This window comes from Onychomys torridus, chromosome 18 (assembly GCF_903995425.1).
Source record: "Onychomys torridus chromosome 18, mOncTor1.1, whole genome shotgun sequence".
Classification (NCBI taxonomy): domain Eukaryota; kingdom Metazoa; phylum Chordata; class Mammalia; order Rodentia; family Cricetidae; genus Onychomys; species Onychomys torridus.
Genome location: NC_050460.1, coordinates 10,594,846 through 10,615,218, shown reverse-complemented (window position 1 = coordinate 10,615,218; position 20,373 = coordinate 10,594,846). Strand labels below are relative to the sequence as shown.

The 20,373-nt window shown below is 44.6% G+C and overlaps 1 protein-coding gene across 2 annotated transcripts in view; it reads left to right on the top strand.

Moving 5' to 3' along the window:
- The window catches only part of LOC118569796 (24-hydroxycholesterol 7-alpha-hydroxylase), an 84,248-nt gene extending 71,613 nt beyond the window's left edge, over nucleotides 1-12,635 (top strand). Inside the window, exons 11-12 of one of the 2 annotated variants that reach the window (XM_036168040.1) lie at nucleotides 6,310-6,397; nucleotides 12,236-12,635. In XM_036168040.1, coding sequence (XP_036023933.1) covers nucleotides 6,310-6,397; nucleotides 12,236-12,307 — 160 coding nt within the window. In that variant the 3' untranslated portion in view covers nucleotides 12,308-12,635. The remainder of the gene's footprint in view (nucleotides 1-6,309; nucleotides 6,398-12,235) is intronic. The other variant, XM_036168042.1, reaches the window with a different exon arrangement.
- The last annotated feature ends 7,738 nt before the right edge of the window (nucleotides 12,636-20,373 follow it).

Below are 20,373 nucleotides of genomic sequence, written 5' to 3'. Positions count from 1 at the left end.
ATAAAAACATTCAAGAAAGTCTGTCTTCTTGGGGTATGGTCCTGTTTTTTGCGGAAAAAAAAAGAAAAGAAACTCCCATAGGAATCATAGGAATTCAATGTACATATTTGTTAGTAATAAGGCTACTGCTATTTGGGATTTGTAAGCTGTGGGTCCATTCATTCCTATGTATTTATCATGTAGATATTATAATTCTTATGGTTAGATATTAGTGAATTATTTTTGCATAATCTTGCATTTGAGAAGGGTTGTGAACAGCTTTTACACTTTAATGCATAGAAACAGCACAGTACTTTTTGAAGAGTGAGCAAACTCTAATCCCAATGGATTTACTGGTCAGTGAATGAAATAACACATTATTATGAGGAATGTGTTCTGTGAATAAGTGTGTCCCTTAAATTCCATTAGTTAAATATAATTAAATGAAAGCATTCATTGGTCTGACATTTCTCTAACATTTGGAAATGCATTCTAATATTTTTACAAAGTGTGGACATGTCTGTTAAGGTCTATAAAAAGGGACTAGGGATGAGGGCAGATGATGGGTAAGTGTCATTAGGTCCAAGACTCTCAGCCAGGATGCCAGAACCCCTTATTAATTTTTAGCTACACTTGTCTTGGTGCCTTGCTAAGGATCCTTGGCTCACTCGGAAGAGCACAGCAGCCACTAAAGAATGGCAGTCATTATTCTCCTGGCCATGTAATTCTGATACTAATTATGAGGCTAAGATTTAAGTCTGTTGAGAACTAAACAGCATCTCAGGGGTAATATCTCACACTTAGATGAGCATGCTTCCAAAACAGAACATGTTCTTTTCTGGGCAAAGTTTTCAGAAAAAAAAAAGTCTTTTTTTTTTTCCTTTTCATATGTGAAATAGAACCCCAAGCCCTTTCTTTGTGGTGCACAGGATTCAGGGAGAGGGTATTTGTCTACATGTGTCTATAGAGAGAAAGGAGACACTTACGGTGGGGTATGCTCTCTTCTCCAAACCCCTTCCCTGTGGATGGCTCACGTTATCCAGCTGAGTGAGCTACTGACTGCTCTTTAGTTATCTCCATCATCTCCCAGAAAGAGAGAGATGTTCTGTTCAGAAAGAGGCTTTCAGAGACAGGTGTGGTCTGTAATCCACGCCCTTGGGAAATAGAGGGAGGAAGATCAGGAGATCAAGGCTAGCCTGAGCCATGTGAGACCCTGTCTTAAAATAAAACCCAAGAGGGAGGGTTTCCTTCCTCAGAAAATGGGGCTGGAGCTGAAGTGCACTAGGCCCCAGTATCAGCCGTTGGCCACTATCTTACCATGACTGTTCCTTCTCCCTTTCTGGTAGTTGTAATTTTCACATGGAGAGCCAGGGTGTTCTGTGGCTCTGACTCCACCCACTTTACTGATGTGGGTCACTGCCCCCTCAGTGAATCAGTTCATTCAAACCCAAATCCATCTTTCCCTCCCCATAGTAGTCAGTCTAGGTGATGGCAGGTGTTTGCAGCAAGAAAGTTAGCTATCAGGGTTCCTACTGAGACTTCAAGAGTGGTCACTTCCTCTCAGATGTGAATAAAGAGGCATGGAGACACAGAACTGATAGTATCTGCCCTTTTTTGTTGTGGTTGTTCATTTTAAAAATATATTAAACAGTTCAGAGCTGGAGAAGACAGCAGACAGCAGGAGAGACATTCTACCGACCCTGCTAGCCCAACCGCCCGTGTCTTTTTTTTTTTTTTTTTGAGCGGAGGCTCGAACCCAGCTCTGGAAAAAATATATATATTAAGCAGTCATACTTGCATATAATATGTTTTGATCAAACCCACTCCTCATTCTCTTCAGTTTTTCTTCTACCCCCCAGCACTTCTCCCTCCAACTTTGTATCATCCCTCCTTCCTCCCTCCCTCCCTTCCATTCATTTAAAAAGTACCTACTAAGTCTACGTAGTACTGCCTGTATGTGCCTGGGTATTGGATCTACTGGAGTGTGGGTATCTATTCAAGGATTGCATCCCTGAAGAAAATTGACTCTACTGTCCTTTTTCCAGCAGCTTCCATTACCAGTAGCTCCTCACACAGAGGTGAGGGGTGGGGGTGGGGAGACCTTTGGACTGGCTTGATCTTGTACAAATCTTGGCATTCAGTCCCAGCCACTGTGAGTTCATGTGTGCAAGCCGCACTCTATGTATGATTCTATGCTGAATCCATCTGGCTCTTGGCTGTTGTGTTTTGGGAGAGTTTTAACTACTGCTGTCTCATTGGTGGTTATGTGTCTGTTTAAGTTATTTATTTCATCTTGATTAAGTTTGGCAGGTCAGCTACATTTAGAAATTGGTTTCTTATAGCTTTTCCAGTTTAGTAACATTAACTTTTTTCTTTCAAAATTGGAGAGCAGTATTATAAATACATCTTTTCCCCTTTCACAAAAAGTCATGAACTCATTTTTCCATTTAAAATTAATTTTGTAAGCTATTAGAACAGTCATGATTATAGATAAGTAGAAAGAAGAAAAATATCTGCACAGTAATATGCACCATCTCTCAATACCCAGCAATGTTTTGGTGTATTATTTTTATGTTTTTAATTTGGTATATTGTAGGTACTTGATGTTATTTTGTGAACAAGGTTTGTCCTTATGATTTTCTGAATTTCCTCAATGTCTGTTGCAATGGCTCACTTTTCATTTCATATTTTATTAATTTTGGTCTTTTCAGTTTGGCCAAAGTTTTATTAATCTTTTTAAAGTCCCAACTCTTTGCTTAATTGATTATTGGTATTTTTTCTTTTCTTTTTCATTAATTTTGTCATCCCTGACTTTGAATATCTCTTCCCATCTCCTCTTTTTGTTTGATTTCCTTTATTCAAAGTCTTCAAGTACATCATTAAGTAATCTCAGTCCTTCTCAAACTTGTTCAAAATATGGAGAGAGAATTTCCTAACTTATCCGATGAGGTCAGCACTACCACAGTCAACTCCACACCAAAATACCACAAAGCAAACATCAGGTAGAGCAATATTTCTTATGAATAATTGATGTAAAAAGCCTGGAGTGATGGCTCAGTGGTTAGGACTTGTTACTCTTGAAGAGGACCCAGATTCAGTTGGCAGCTAACAACTCTAGTTCCAGAAGATCCCATGCCTTCTTCTGGCCTCAGCTGCCACTGCACACTTGTGATGCAAACATACATTCAGGCAAAACAGAAACATCCATACATTAAAAAATAAAATTAAATGATTATTAAAAAATCATATTCTTAAAAATAAATCTCAATAAAATGCCAGAACTGCATTCAGGAACATTCCTTGGAGTGGGCTGGACATGGTGGTGCATGGCTTTAACTCTGGCATTTCGGAGGCAAAGGCAAATCACCTCTGTGATTTGGAGGCCAGACTGCTCTATATAATAAGAACTTGGCTCAAGAGAAAGGAAAAAAAAAGAAGAGAGAGATATTTGGGGCAACAAGATGGCTCAGTGAGTAAAGGCACATTCAGTGCAGACCAAACTCCAGTCCTCCGAACAAGCAACAAGCCCTCTTTCCCTGTGCATGATTTCTCACCCCCACCTCACTCCCACACCATTCTTATCATCGTTATCTTCTTCCATTTGGTTTCCCTCACTCAGCACAAGTATGTATCTTTCTTCTTCCTGTCTGTGCCTACTGTGACCCTGACAAAAATCTCATGCCTCAGCCAAATCACTTTGTCATTTGGACACTGGGCACTAAAATTAAGAGCAGTGGTGAGTCTACACCCGCCAGGGCGCATTCCTCCCTTCTCTTCACTAAATTCCTCTCGATTATCCATTTCCAAGTTGTGGGCTTCACAACACCAGTGGAAAAACTACCTAGAAACCTGCACAAAACACAGGGCTTGTGTCTAGTCAGCGTCCTCTGGAGTCGAAACCCAAGGTAAGGTGCAGTGAGCTCTGCCTTCCCCGTTCTCCCAGGGTATTCTGACAGATGCTGATGGTGGAGAACCACTGAGTCTGGGTTATTTTGCCTCCTGCCCCATTCCTCCAAGATTTCTTAAGAGGATGAGATTGTGGGGAAGCGCCTCCCCTTGAACTTGAACAGCTATGCTTCAATGCATGATACCTCTGGAACTATGCCTGCCTGCTGCCATCTCCGAATTCCAGGGCAAGAGCATTCTATTTTCATGAGCTGCAGCTGGTAGCAACCAGGAGTACACTGCAGAGCTCCTGCTCCTGGCAGCGGGATGATTTTCCAGCCCTCCCTGGCATCATCTGCAATGACTTCTAGGAGGGAAAAAGAGGTTTTCCCTCGTCAAAAGTCGGGGAGAAGCCAGCTGTGGTGGCACACACCTGGAATCCAAGTATGCAGGAGACAGAGCGGTTCAGGGACAGCCTGGGATTACGTATGCCGTTCTAGGAGTTCTTGGGCTTGAAACCAACAGCAACGAAAACAACAGCAACAATAAAAGTTCGTTCAAAATCAAAACATCGGAAATGGAAATCAGTAATTCCACCTGATCCTAGCACTCCGTAAGCATTCCGTTTCTTTGGCAGACATTGCTATCCTCCGAGACACCCAGTGGTCCAGGTTGTCTTTTGCCCACCCCACCACCTCTCTGGCACCCCACCTGTGTTCTCTCCCCGGGTGATAGTTTATGTCAGCCACCCTGGATCCCCACTCACTCCCTTTCATCCATCTTCCCTATGCACTGGTGAATTCTCCTGAAATAGGTCTGTGAATGCCGCTCTCAGATTAGGAGCCTGACATCAGTGGTGCAGATCAGACCCTTACCGGTCCGGGCTCCTAGTTCTCTGTTAATGGGACCCCAGCTGTATCTTTGTAAGCCCCTGGCGACCCTCCCCCAGGGGTTATCCAGCTGTATCCAGACCCGCCCTGTTCCCTGCTCTTGGTGCACTGAAAGGCTTTCAGTCACCAAGCCTGCTTATTTAAAGCCTGTCCTTCCTGAAGGTCTAGCTCAAGGTTTGCCTTCAGGAACATCCAGGTTGTGGTGATATTTTAATTGTGCTGAAATGTGATTCTTATTTGTATGTTAATAATAAAGTTTGCCTGGTGATCAGAGGTCATTAGCCAGCCAGGAACAGAAGTCAGGTGGTGGTAGCCCATGCCCTTAATCTGATCACATGGTAGGCAGAGTCTCTGCATGGTCAAGGACACAGCCAAGTGTGGTGACAGGAACCTTAAATTCCAGTACCAACCATAGATACCTGGAGGTCTGTATCGACAGGCAGTAACAAGGAGGTCATGTGGTTGGGCTTAGAGCCAATGAGAAGGCAGAACAGAAATGCAATAAAAAGACAAACCAGACAGAAAGAATGTTTCTCTCAGGGCAAGCAACGGCAGTGAGTGGTAAGCTAAAGGTAGTCTTGGCTCTTTGCTAGTGCTCTGAGCTCTTGGGCTTTTAACTCTGTATTTGGCTCTGTGTTTCTTATTAATAAGACTGTTTAGAATTTTGTCTACACCAGGTCACTGCTCTCTCCAGACCCCAGATCTCTGCAGCATCTTTGTGCCCACATTCCCCTTTGCCCTAGTTGTTACCATTTTCCTCTCACCCCCTTCAGCCTTGGCAGTCTTGCTGGGGCCTCATTTTTCCCAAAGCCCCTGCAGCTGGGTCCTGACGAGTATTTACAGTTGGAGAAAATCCACAAGTGCTGAGTATCTAAGGAATTTTCAACATGTTTGTGTTTTAATGAGTTTTCTTTCTAGATGTGCACTCTTGTTCCTGTAAGTGTAAAAACTGAATCTGTTATAAGTAACACACCTCATTATTTTCACTATTTTGACATTGGAAGTGTTGGGAAAACATTCTTAGCATGAACATAGCTTCAGCTGGCTTCTGACAAACTCTTTAAAAACAAATACTGAGTGCCACTGATGGCCAGGTTCTAGTGTTAGCCGTGGAAGAAAGCTCAACGTTGTAGTAAATGCCTAAAACTTTTATTTTGCCATTGCCAAAAATTTACCTCCAGTGGGTACTTGAGAAAATTCTACTAGAATATTTAAATTTGGGTAAAATCATGTTTCATACCTTTTCCTTTAGCTAAGATACAATGTAACATTATGATTTATACATGTGTGCATGCACCTGTTGATCTTCTGGCCTCTGAGGGTACGATGCACACATACAGACATACAGATGCAGACACAGACATACCTACATAGACAAATTAAGATAAAATACATCTTAAAAGATATAGATTTTCATTTGTCTTCACCTAATGACTAAGCATTTATACATCTCCTAAAGCAACTGAGCCATCCCAGCCACTCAGTGGTATTAAGAAAGACTGAAGTATTTATGTGTCTTTTAGAGACAAATAATTGCCTTATTTTTTTTCTTCAGGTGGTTTGCTCTGTTAGAGATCCAAATATGCATTATCTTAGTGCTTTATAAATATGACTGCACTCTTCTGGACCCGCTACCAAAGCAGGTAAGTGCTTTTAAAATTTCAAACAATATCATGACTTCAGATTTGATATAAACTTTAAACATGGTTTTTAATACTATCCACGTGTTGAGTGAATCCCTTAAATTTGACCTTGGCTCCATTTACAGAGGTCTTCTGTAGGTCTATAAATGAATTCTTTGCTTTGAGTGTCGTCATAGCCCTTGGTCCATTCAGTAGGTGACCGGATGCAGGGAAGCCAATCTCCCAGGAAAGATAGTAAGCACAAAGGAAGAGGCTGAGACTTCTTCTCCTTCACCACTAAGACTGTCTGTCACTTAACTCTATGTAGATGCAGTGGCTCCTCTGAAGGGACAGGAGCCTCAGTATCCTGGATCCTGGAAGGTTTGCAGTTCACTCTACTCCTTAGGACTCCTAATCCAATAGTTCTGGGAAAGAGCTCCATGTATGTGTACATGACAAGTTACAGTAACTTGTGCCTGTAACTGCTGGTAGCCTGGGTACCATGCTTTAGAGACCACCACTATAAGGAGTGAGGAAAAGTCCAATTTCATCCCAAGTGTGTAAAGACCTGCTTGGATTGGATGAAGGGTGCTATTTAAATAGCCTGAGGCTCTGAGGTTACATCACTAAGGCCGTTTGTGTTTCATGTAGGAAGGAGTAAATGAACCTTCTCGTGTTCTTTGAATGGAAATTAAGTGTGTAAGTGGCTCAGGAAATATGTCACAGATACATATACTTAAGCACTTTCCATTGGTTTCTTTTCCATTTCTCTTTTCCTAGTTGTTTTTTAATGTTACCAATTCCTTGAGAATCTCATATATTGTATTTTGATCATATTCATCTCTCTTCCTCATCTCCCAGATCCACACCCCATTCTTTACTGACCCAACTTTGTGTCTTTATTTCTTTTTTTTAAACCCGTGGAGTTCAGTTAGTGATGCCTATATGCTTTTGGGTGTGGTCATTCACCAGAGCATGCTAGTCCTGCCCAGGGGTCACACCCTTCAAGAGAGCTGTCTTCTAGTAGCAACTATCAATGACCAGTGGCTTCTCAGCGAGGGGTGGGTCTTTGCGCCCATCCCCTGCCCCCATGCTAGGGTTTTGTCTGACTTGAGTTTGCAGGGAACGTGTACACACTGTCACAACCACTATCAGTTCATATACACAGCAGCCCCACTCTGTCTAGAAAGCAGAGTCTTTGTATAGTCACCTACCACCTCTGGCTTTTACACTCTTTCCACCAATGGCAGCCCTCGGGGCCAGGGCCCTACACCCACACTGCCTAGGCAAGATGCAGGGATCTTTCTCCTGAGTGCTGCCATTGGTGAGAAGCAGGGCCAGCTCTCCTGCTCCTGTGCTCCCGAGGCCAGCTCTCCTGCCTTCCACAAGTGGCAAGGGACCAGGGTTGGGATAAGGGCATCTTTCCCTCACCCATGCTACCAAATGGCAGATGAAGTGGGGTGGGATCAGCTCTCCCGCTCTCCTGTCCTCAGGGCCTGCTCACCTGTATGTAACACCCCCCCCCCCCAACAACAACAACAGGGTCAGCTCTACTGTGCTGTCCAGGCAAGGTACAGGGCCAGTTCCCCTGAGTGGCTGCAGCTGGTGAGAGGCAGGGCCAGCTCTCTCACCTGCCACAGGTCGCAAGGGGTGGGGCTGGGGGAGGGCATCTCTCCATTGCCCACTCCACCATATGGCAGATGAGGGGTGGGGCCAGATCGCTCACACAGATTGGTGGGGCAAGACTACCTCTGCCTCTGTCAGCATGGTCAGATCTACTGTGCTGCCCAGGAGAGGTGCAGGGCCACTCTCCCACTCTCATGACCCCAAGGTCACATATTTCCTTTCTAAGAAATAAATATAATTTTGTTTCTCTCTCATTATGAGTCAAATAACAAAGAAACACAGCAAAGCTTTATTTAAGCTACATGCCACGCCAGTGGCCCAACGTTGGCAGCCTGGCATCCATCCACAAAACAACTTCAATATCAGGCACATATTTCACTGGTTCAGGTGGTTTTGTTCCATTGTAACATTTTTAGGGTCCAGATCCTTTTTTTATTTAAATTTTTTCTCATTTGATATACCAACCCCAGTTCCCCTCCCTCTCCTTCTCCTACCCCCTCAGCTCTCCCCTGTCCCACCCCCCATCCACTCCTCAGAATAGGTAAGGTCTCCGTTGGGGAGTCAACAAAGTCTGGCATACCAAGTTGAGGCAGAGCCTAGACCCTCCCACCTACATCAAGGCTGAGCAAGGCATCCGTCCATAGGGAATAGGCTCTCCCAAACCTGTGCATGCATAGGGTGCAGATCCTTAGTGCAGGTCCCTGCCTCCTCCACAGCCCATTGGCCACTGGGCTAAGGGGGCAAAGGGGGCAGACGTGGTAAGCAGGGCCTTGTCCAACCTGTGAGTACAGTGGAGATAGCCCTTCAGGAGATGACTTCAGTGAATCAGCTCAACGGTATTGCGGAGTGTAGGGAATATATAGGATTGGGAACGACAGCTGGAGAATCACCTAACTTGCATTAAACAGCACATTCCTATCATAAAGTTCCTAGTACAAGTCTCAGTTCTAATCATCTGTGGAAGCATGGTCCTATCGTAAGGCTCCCAGCACAATGTCTAATTACCATATGGGCAGCAGGGGGAAAGCTTCTACAGGGGACTGTGTCCAGGGTCACACTAGAGAGAAGTCAGGGATCTGGGCCTAGAGACAGTCCCCAAATAAGGTCAGGTAGAGAACAGGGAGCCTTCTGCCCGGGGATGGAGTCATCCATGTTGTCGAGATTGAAGAGAGCTGTCGGGCCATGGTAGACTATAACCTCTGACCAGCAGGGCCTCCCAGCACCTTAGGAAACAAAATTGTGTGCATCTCTCCATGTAGAAGTGCACACATCTTCATGTGTAACTATGGGTTCAACTTCAGTGGGCTCATGGGAACTATATAATCCATTCTCTCAGCGGAGTTAAGGAATCCATTCTGTGTACTATGGTGTTCACACTTGAAAATGAAAAGGCTAATTACCTAAACTGTATCCCCCTCTGTTCTCACTCTTCATTGACCCCCAAAGCTCAAGGCTGACAGAGTCTTTATAACTCTAAACCTTAGAATCCTTTCTGTGCTTTTAGGAGTACACTGTCACCCACCCCTTTACCCCACAAACTCAGACATTCCTCTTTCCTAAGGAAAAAAAGATCCACAATTGATGGCCATCACAATGGTGTGGCTGTGGTCTGTCCACCAGCTCCAGGTAGTTCCCAAGCACCTGTCACAGGTGCGGATTTTCACTCAGTGACTGAGGTCCAAGCTCCAGAGCCAGGAAAGGGGGTGTTACAGAAGGCTGGAAGGTTGAAGAGAATGTAAGGAATCATCTACAGAGAAGAATAACTACCGCACACAGGTGGGCACAGGCACACAGGTGGGCACAGGCCACACACAGGCACACACAGATGGGCACAGGCACACACAGGTGGGCATGACAGGCACACACAGGTGGGCATGACAGGCACACACAGGTGGGCATGACAGGCACACACAGGTGGGCACAGGCCGCACACAGGCACACACAGGTGGGCACAGGCACACACAGGTGGGCATGACAGGCACACACAGGTGGGCATGACAGGCACACACAGGTGGGCATGACAGGCCACACACAGGTGGGCACAGGCCGCACACAAGTGAGCACAGGCCACATATAGGCACACACAGGTGGGCACAGGCTGCACACAGGTGGGCACAGGCCGCACACAGGCACACACAGGTGGGCATAGGCCACACACAGGTGGGCACAGGCCACACACAGGCACACACAGGTGGGCACAGGATGCACACAGGTGGGCACAGGCACACACAGGTGGGCACAGGCTGCACACAGGTGGGCACAGGCCACACACAGGCACACACAGTTGGGCACAGGCCGCACACAGGTGGGCACAGGCACACACAGGTGGGCACAGGCCACACACAGGCACACACAGTTGGGCACAGGCCGCACACAGGTGGGCACAGGCACACACAGGTGGGCACAGGCTGCACACAGGTGGGCATGACAGGCCACACACAGGTGGGCACAGGCACACACAGGTGGGCACAGGCACGCACACAGGTGGGCACAGGCACGCACACAGTTGGGCACAGGCACACACAGGTGGGCACAGGCACACACAGGTGGGCACAGGCACGCACAGTTGGGCACAGGCACATACAGGTGGGCACAGGCCACACACAGGTGGGCACAGGCACACACAGGTGGGCACAGGCCGCACACAGGTGGGCACAGGCACACACAGGCACGCAAGGTGGGCACAGGCACACACAGGTGGGCACAGGCCACACACAGGTGGGCATGACAGGCCACACACAGGTGGGCACAGGTACACACAGGTGGGCACAGGCCGCACACAGGGCACGCACAGGTGGGCACAGGCACGCACAGGTGGGCACAGGCACACAGATGGGCACAGGTGGGCACAGGCCACACAGGTGGGCACAGGCCACACAGGTGGGCACAGGTACACACAGGTGGGCACAGGTACACACAGGTGGGCACAGGCCGCACACAGGTGGGCACAGGCACGCACAGGTGGGCACAGGCGCGCACAGGTGGGCACAGGCACACACAGGTGGGCATGACAGGCACACACAGGTGGGCATGACAGGCACACACAGGTGGGCACAGGCACACACAGGTGGGCACAGGCACACACGGGCACGCACAGGTGGGCACAGGCACACACGGGCACGCACAGGTGGGCACAGGCACGCACAGGTGGGCACAGGCACACACAGGCACGCACAGGCACACAGATGGGCACAGGCACACACAGATGGGTACAGGCACGCACAGGTGGGCACAGGCACGCCAGCAGACTCCCACATAGAGTGCAGGCAGGGAGTGTACTAGTTGCTTTTCTGCTGCTGTGTTGAAACACCATGACCAAGGCAACGCAATCAAGGGAGCGGGCATCTGGGCGTATGGTTCTGGAGGGATAAGGGTCCATGATGGCTTGGAGACGTGGCAGCAAGCAGGAGGCACAACAGCAGGAAAAGGAAGCTGAGAGTTATGTCTTAAACCACCAGCATGAAACAGAAGGAGCAAGCTGGAGGTTGGCCAGGCTTTGCGACCTCAGAGTCCACCCCCAGAGACATACTTCCTGTGTGTGAGAAGCAACTACTAACATTGGGGGGTGAGGAGGGGGGTGTCAAATGTTCCAATACTGAGACTGTGGAGGACTTTTCTCATCGAAACCACCACAGGAGAGGAACGCAGAGGCACTCATCTCCAACCTCAAGGTCGTGTTTCTGTAGAATCACATGAACGTAGCATTCTATCAGCAACAGTCACGTATCATCACATCCCTGTTTTCCCTTTGGGTTCCCCAGGCATCTGCTGTCAGCCATGGTCAGCCGACTCAGTCGACTCGTTATCTGGTGTCAGCCATGTTTCAGCTGACTCATGCCATGTCACTGCCACGTTGTCTGAACACAGAGTGGCACATTCGGCCTTCTGTTTCCTACACAAGGTGTCATAGATTTTGAGCCAGGGATGCAGAAAGAGCCTTGTTTATTTTTAGCATGCCCTTCAGCCTGATAGAAGGGTGGGCAGAACATAGGCCTGTGGGCCCAGGTGAGCTATGTGAAGCTGAGAGATTATTAAAATAAGCTAGCTTTCTCTTCTCTGCTCTTCCAACGGTAACGTTGATGCTCGAGGTTTCAAAACTCAGCGATGCGGACATTTCCCACCCTTCCAGCCTCCACTCCGTACTTTAGAGATCACAACCAGGGAAGACTTAGGACTAAAGCTGTTGGCCTCTGTCTCTTAGCTTCTGTGTCTCTTCTACATTTCTGCTTCTAGAGTTGTCTCCATTTGGTGGGAGTCCCCCAGCCAGAAGGGAAATGCCGAATTAAATATAAACAAAGAACATGACTCCATTGGGGCTCAAGAGGGCTGGAACCTTCGAGAAGAGTGAAGTAACCCGGCTCCTGCCCTCCAAGCATCTTGACCTGAAGACATCCTAGTGGTATACATGTTTCATATCTGAAGACCACGCATCTGATCCCACTGTCAGGAACACAGAAACCCCAATTCAAGGATTAGAGAAAGGGTTCAAATGACTGTTTAAAAATTGATTTTAAAAAAAGTTGGAATTTGGCTTCATATATGACCATATCGAAACTTCAAGTAGAAATGTCATTTGAATGGAAATATTGGTACATTAAATTCACTGTGAAGGCAACATTCTTAAAATTCTATTTTGCAGAAAAAAAAAAAAAAAAGAAAAGGAAAGAAAACTCTAAAGTTTTGGACACTGAAAAAATTAAATAATGATTTCTAGACATTTTCTATTTTTAAAATGTGATTCCTAATTAGAGGTTGGAAATCTTAGGCTTATTAATGCCAATCACTGCAGACATGCCTAGTGCTGAGAAGTGTGGAGAAAACGGTAGATTTGTGGCACTTGTGGGGACCTGTTTCTGTGCTGTGCTCACTCCTGCACAGGCAACATCTTCTCTGGAGGGATAAGCACTACACATCGATTGAGGGATTGATTTGTATTTTAATTAAAGGAGAAGCACTCTTTCGATTCAAAGTGTCTTCAATGATAGTTCAACAGAGATAATGCACGGTCTTATTGCATCTTGTTAGGCCATGTTCGGTTGATATCCCTGGGAGGTCTGCTCTTTTCTGAAGGGAAATAGAGGAGCAGTGGATCTGGGGAAAGGGGGTACTAGGAGGGGAAACTTCAGTCTGGATGTATTTCATGAGAGATGAATAAATAAAAATAAAAAATAGAAACGACATCTGATATTGTGTCCTTTAGGTGACTGCAATTGAGTCTGTTACTTACGTCTCAGGATAATGGAATATTTGCCATGAAGTTCTGGAGCGAAAACCCAGCATCTCCATGGGAACATATGATTCTCTTAACAACAAATAATGGTGTGAACATTTATCCTCCAGATTCCAACACAAGTTGTTCATCTTTGTTTCACCGTGGCTTTGCAGTCCACGCTCTCTCCTGGCCTCTTCCCTCCCTGTCCTGGCCTCAGCCCCTGACCTTGGGTGTTGATAGTCATCTTTTCCTTACCAACAAGGACTTGCACCTCTAGAAGACAAGTGAGTGCTTTCAAGAATATTCACTCTTTCTAGCGAGTGCATTGATTTTGAAGCTTAGCTGGCTGTTCAGGGCTTCTCTTTGCAGGCTTGTTGGTCTGGAGAAGGCAGTGCAGAAATCTACAGGAGCTCAGAGTGTGGCAACCACAGCCTGGTGGGTTCTGCTACAATAACAGCTGTCTTCTGAGGGAAGGCATATTTGCCCCACAGCCAAGGCCCACAATAAAATACTGTATTTGCATACATTTGCTTGCAGTTGAGCTAAATTGCAGAGCTGGTGTCTCCTTATTCTTGCTTCATAATGGTCAATGTCTATGTACTTTTAAGAACTATTGAAGACAAGGAAATCTGTTGGTGTTTAGAATAGTGAAGAGTTAATATTTGGAGGCCCCATGTTTTTCTTTTATATCTCTCTGGGCTTTGTATCATATATAATATTCTTGTATTAACTGGGTTTTCCAGAAGGCAGAGCCTGAGACAGACTAGTATGAAGATAGTTTACTTGGGAAGCAGGAGTCAGGGCAGACAGATAATAAGCCCGAGAGCTGTGTTAGCAGGCTATGTGTTGTAGCATCAAGGGTCTGTGAGGCAGGAGTGACTGAGTGCTTTGGAGAAGTTTAACCTGTGCTGAGTTCAGGAGCAAGTGGGTTCAGCAGCTTTGTGTGGTCAGAGAAGCTCCAGCATGGTGAACAGGTGAGTCTGAGCTTCTCTGGATTTGCTGAATTTTGTGAACTGAGGTTGGGCTGTGGGACACCTGGGGTGGTGTCACAGTGACATTGGATGCATTCTCCTCCGATCTGCTGGTTTTTTGCTAAGATCCACCCACACCACCCTCAAAGTGATGGCTGCCAAGCAAAGACTTGTTGGGTTTGGCTAAAGCTGCCTTCATAACATTTAAAGATGTGCCTAAGGGTTTCTCCACTCATGATGAACCTAAAACTGTAATCCACTTCATAATGCACTCTTAGAATGTTTTGATGCATCTCTGCTAATTCTTAGGTGGCCAGATAAGACAGGTGTGAGCTCTGTCTATACCTCTCTCCCATTTTCTGCACAAAGCTTTCTTTGGCCACAATCGTAATGTGCTGTGAACTGGTAGGGCACAGATCTGCACGGTTTTCTGTCCAGACTGTTATCCAAGTCTAGTATTGCAAGTCAAACCAGGAGCTACAAAATCATGTTTATTGTAATGTTCTAATAATTTCAGAGCTGTTAGAGCAGATGAGGGCCAGAAAGAAAGTGCTGATAACTCCCAAGAGTCCTTAAGGGATGCAGGAGAGAGGCTCTGTTGACCCCATTTTGGGGTCCCTCTGTCTTACAGAGTTGGTTCCATCTTGATATTGGTGCTCTGTTTGCACTGAGCACCAAATCTTTTTGGCTTCTGTCTTTTGACTTTTGAGTCCAGTGCTCATTTGCACTGTGAAGTGATTGCTGACCATTGGAAGCCCTTGCAGAAACTGGAGTAGTTCCAAGATGCATTGAGTCCCATAAGTAATTGGATTGGGTCCAATTGCAGGCCTCTGATGCCTGACTGGATGAGACAGAATCTGGCAGTAAGTGCACTTACTGAGGGAAATGCAAACCTTGGCCTTCCAGATTCTGCAGGGACTTCATATTCTAGCCTGTTTCTCCTGAACACAAGGACTATGACAACCTTGAAAACCTGGCAAACCAAGAATGTAAAAGAGAACTGTCAGCCCTGCATCTGTGTGCAGGGGGTGTGTATGAGTGAGTCCACCAAAATACATGAAGGAGCTTCTATTAGTCACTTTTCTGTTACTGTGATAAAACACAATGACCAAAGCAACTTATACAAGGAAGAGTTTATTTTGGCTTGTGGTTCCAGAGGGCCGAGTCCATTGTGGCGAGGAAGCCTGGCTGCAGGAGCCAGAAGCTGAGGGTTCATATCTTGATCAGCAGACACAAAGCAGAGAGAGTGAACTGCAAGTAGAGGGAGGTTATGAACTCTCAAAGCCCTCCTGCCCAGGGACATACTTCCTCTAGCAAATGCTGCACCACTTCCCAAACAGTGCCATCAACTAGTGACCATGTTCAAGTACCTGAGCCCATGGAGGACATGTCTCATTCAAACCACCACAGAGCTCTGTTTGTCTGACTTAAAGCAAAGAAAAGGTGTTTGAATCTAGTTATTAATTACAAAATTTTAAGTTAGGTTTACTAGTTAAACAAGCTTTCCTATACCCTTGATATATTAGGTCACAAAGATGAGGGTTTAGCCAAGGAGGAAAATATATGAGAACAAATTCCTTCATCTGTATCATCCCTGGGAGTAAAATGAGAGGAAAGGGATTTGTGTCTGACTGTTAGATTTGAGTCTCTTTACCTCTGTGATGTTTGAATTTGATCATTGTTAGATAAGATCTCCTGTAGTCCAGGCTGGCTTGGAACTTTCTATATAATAATGCTAGCTTTGAACTTCTGATCCTCCTTGTCCGCATCCCAAATCTGGGGATTACAGGCATGCACAAACATGCCTGGCTCCATTTATGATGTTTTTTGATATTTGCTTGGTTTGCCAGTGAGCTGAGACTCTGGGACCAGCTGCAGTGCTTCCTTGGTCCTTGAATTATGTACATTTGGTTGGGAGCCTCTGGGACCTGGGATGATGGTCTTCGGACATGGTGTTTTTGTAATACCTGGGTTGCCAGCTACCAGGTGAACCAGGCCTGGTATGGCCTCCTCCACCTTTTCTGCATAGAATTGTCTCCTTCCTGCCCATGCTAGATACTGTTGGTTGGATGCTTTAGGAATCATTACCACAGCTCCTTGTCCCTGGTCCTGGGTTTATCACCTGGTGTGTGAGTTAAAGATATAGCCAAGCCCTTTCATTTTTATCCATCTTAGATACTATATGAAGGCCGGAGACCGAGACCCAGGACAACTGGGGAGTATGGAGTACTCACTAGGCATCTGTCTCTGTCTCCTCAAGAGCCTAGAACAAGGCTGGTTGATGAAGTTTTAGCTTGATTTTTCTATCTTAAAAGAAAAAAGTATGATGATATTTAACAAATAAGGTAAGCATTGTTACCCACAAGCAATTCAAATTTAACCATCAAAATTAGTAAATTGGGTAAATACAAATGACATGAACATTTATAAATGAGCACTTCATATTTCAGAAATCTTTTTGGTAATTTAAAGCCTTGACATGATGTGAAGTAATAGATACCCTTTGGGTGTCTGGGTTATTTCTCAATAAGTTAAACTATTAAAATGATACTTATTAAGTGTAAGTTTAAAGTTTATATATTTTTGCATCTTGCTGTTATATGGTTGAATATAGTAGCTAAATATATTTTGGGCTGTTAATTAAAGTAGGTCAAAGTGCATAGAGTAATGATTGGGAAGTGCCCATCTTCAAATGGGACATCTGTGACTCACCCCCACCACAAGGCTCAGGAGCATTGTGGAAGAAGGGGTAGAAAGACTGCAAGAGGACCCATGAAGGCACTGCTGCAAACAGTGTCTTTTTGGTATGACAGGGATGCTGTGCTCAGGGCTCTCAAAAGCTGGGGCTGTCTGTACAAGACTTGCACAAGATCAAACCAGTCAACATTCAAGCCAGGATGTGGGTTAGGGCTCCCAAGACCCTAGTCCTGTTTGAGGAGCCACAGGAATTGCTAGCTGCAGTGGGGAGGGTCCGTTTTCTTCAGGGACAGGGCCATTGTTGGGTGGCTCATGCTCTGGTGGTCAGGCCTACACCCATGTGCGCATGGGCAAGACTAATTGGACTCACGTAAAAAAGCAACAGCAGAAGATGTAAATTTGAGAGGGGAATATTGGGGAGTTGGGGTTAGGAGAAATGAGAGGAGGATATGATCAAAATTTATTGCATTTATGTATGAAATTCTCAAATAAAAGTAATACAAGCAAAAATTGCTTCATGTGGAAGCATACTTCTAAAAATTACCTCAAAACTGCTGATAGAGAGCAGTTCAAGAAGCTTACTATTTAGATTTTTTCACAAGAAATTAAAGTTGCTAAGAATGAATATTCTAATTAGCATACCATAAGCAAAACTAAGGATAATAATGGAAACAAGAAAACGAAGGTATTTTTGATGGGGAATATTGTGAGAAAAGTCCATAAGATTATTCTAAGCCAAAGTATGTGTATTATTCAATAAGCCCACTAGACTATTTGAGCTTTTATAGAGGCATTCTATTCAATTACTGTTTTTCATTCCAGGATGTCTAAGTCTGTAGGATTTTCCGTGTGAGAAGGCTGTGGTAGTCTGAGAGAAAACTGTCCTGAGAGGCTCATGTATTTGAATGCTTGACATTCCAGAAGCTGGCACTGTCTGTGGAGATTATGGAGCCTTTAGGAGATGTAGCCTTCCTGGAGGAAGCGCAGCACTGGAGTTGGGCTTTGAGAGTGTGCAGTATTATCCTGTGCTACCGTTGACAGACTTTCAGGTTTTGACATTAACTCAGTCACTGGGATACAGGATCGAGACCAATAAGTACTTTGCAAGACAGATTTGGACCTCAAACCAAAGGTCTTATTTGTGATTTAGTCCATACAGTCACCGTCTCAGATTCCTGGCTCAAACCATGCTATTTCTACCCCTCCAAGCAATGTGTCCATGAACAAAAGTATGCAGGATTTCATAACCTACCTTATACCTGCAATCTCATACCTTGAGAGATGAAAGATTAAGGGCAAATATGGGCTAGGCAATTGAATGGTAAATTTGTTGCTCCAGAAAAACAGAATTGGTCCACTTCCCTATCTATATGGTAGATTGTTGTGGAATAATCCATTTGTACACTGTGTGAAGATATGCCATTTGGATTGGTTTAATAAAAATCTGAACAGCCAATAGCTAGGCAGGATTTCTAGGCACAGAGGATGCTGGGAAGAAAGGAGGAGTCACCAGCCAGACAGAGAGGGAGCAAGACACACAGGAGGACAGGTAAAAGTCATGAATCACATGGCAGCATGTAAATTAATAGAAATAGGTTAATTTAAGTTATAAGTGCTAGTTAGAAACCAGCCTAAGCTGTCAGTCAAGCTTTCATAATTGTCTAGCAAAGTTCGTTTACAAATGGCAACAACATGGAGGCACATATTTCCACATAAGACCTAAGCAAGCTTAAGGAAAAAAAAGGTCCCAAACACACAAAAATGAAGCCAAATGCAGCTTTCTAGTCCCACAGTCTCTCATACAGGCCATTGTACAGAAATGTGTCTCTCAGCAAATGCCCAAGGGCTTTAGCTACCAGCGTCATGAGCTAAGCTGCACAGTGGTTTAAGTTTTACTCATACAGACAGAAAAGGTTACAGATACACAGTAAAGCAGGCTCAGACAGATAAAAACTCTAAACAGGTTGAAGTGTCTTTAAAAATGTGCTTAGGCTTAAGAAAGGAAAGAAAGTGGGTGTAGTCAGTCATAGGAAAAATAGTATATAAATGAGATAGTCTTTAAAGAAAAAATAATATTGAAAGGATAAGCCACGTAAAGATGGAAAATACAGAGTCTGGATCTTGTATGGTGTTATATTGACTTTAAATGTTTTGATTGGTGATAGGCAAGTAATAGCTGCTGAGAAACAGTGGATTGTGAAAACTACTAAATTAAACTAACTTATATATTTTAAAACTATCGTAACTTCAAAATGGAAGTCAAAAAATATGTTACATTGGGGAAGATGTTATGCTTTTGTTTCCACAGAAAATGAAAGGCTGTGTATTCATTCAAGGTTGACAGAGATTAGATTTGATCAGGGGAGATCCCTTGAAAATCCTGGCTACAGACATAAAGAAATAAACCTAGAAAAACTACAAGACAGGTGACATTTATTTTACCTGCTCAAGCATAAAACAAAAAAGTCATCTTTGGATGACTTGTGCACAGCCCACACTTGTGTTAATGCAGATAAGTTTGCTACCTTTGAAAACCTCTGTTTGCAGAGCCAGGGGACCAGATAGCAATGAAAACAGGTGGCCCGGGTGATCCAGCCTCCCCGGGTGCCTCTGTGGCAGTTTCCTCAGAGTTCTAGATCCACAACAGCTTCAAGGCTACTGGCTGAAATGATCGAGCCTCACAGGCTATTCTAGCCAGGACTTGACCAAATATGCCAGTGCCCCAGACAACAGGAAGCAGTCTAAAGAACACAACACCCATATTATCAAGAGATGGGATGGGTGGGTTTTGGTTGTTTGGTGGGTTGTGGGTATTTGTCATTGTTTAGGGGGATTGGTTACAAATTGTTATTGGTCATGGTAAAAAACAAAACAAAAAACAAAAAACTGAACAAGGACGATTAGATTCAGGGATCTTTTTCTGAAGAGAAAAAGATAGAGTATGGAAATTATTTTAAAAAGGGTATTAAATCTACTTTTTTTTTTTTTTTTGATTTTTCAAGATAGGGTCTCTCTGTGTAGCTTTGTGCCTTTCCTGGAACTCACTCTGGCCTCGAACTCACAGAAATCGGCCTGCCTCTGTCCCCCGAGTGCTGAGATTAAAGGCATGTGCCACCACTGCCTGGCTCTAAATCTACTTTTAAACAAAAACAAAAACAAAAACAAAAACAAAACCTGTTAGTCTTAAATACTTTACATTAGAATGGATTTTTATATATTGATACAAATTTAAGGTTATTTTGTTATACTATATAAATCTACTCTTGTTTAAGGTATTTTTGTATATTGATACAAATTTGTTATTTTTGATAGAACATACTGTACATAGGTTTCTACTCTTGTTTAAGGTATTGTACCTGTGCAGTTCATTTAACAATCTAATGTTAAATTCTAGTCCTTGAAAGTTATTATTACAAACTATTTAGAACAATGAAGAAATGCAGGTTAGTAGTTAGTCACCTATATCAAACAAACTGGTATTCATGTTAGGA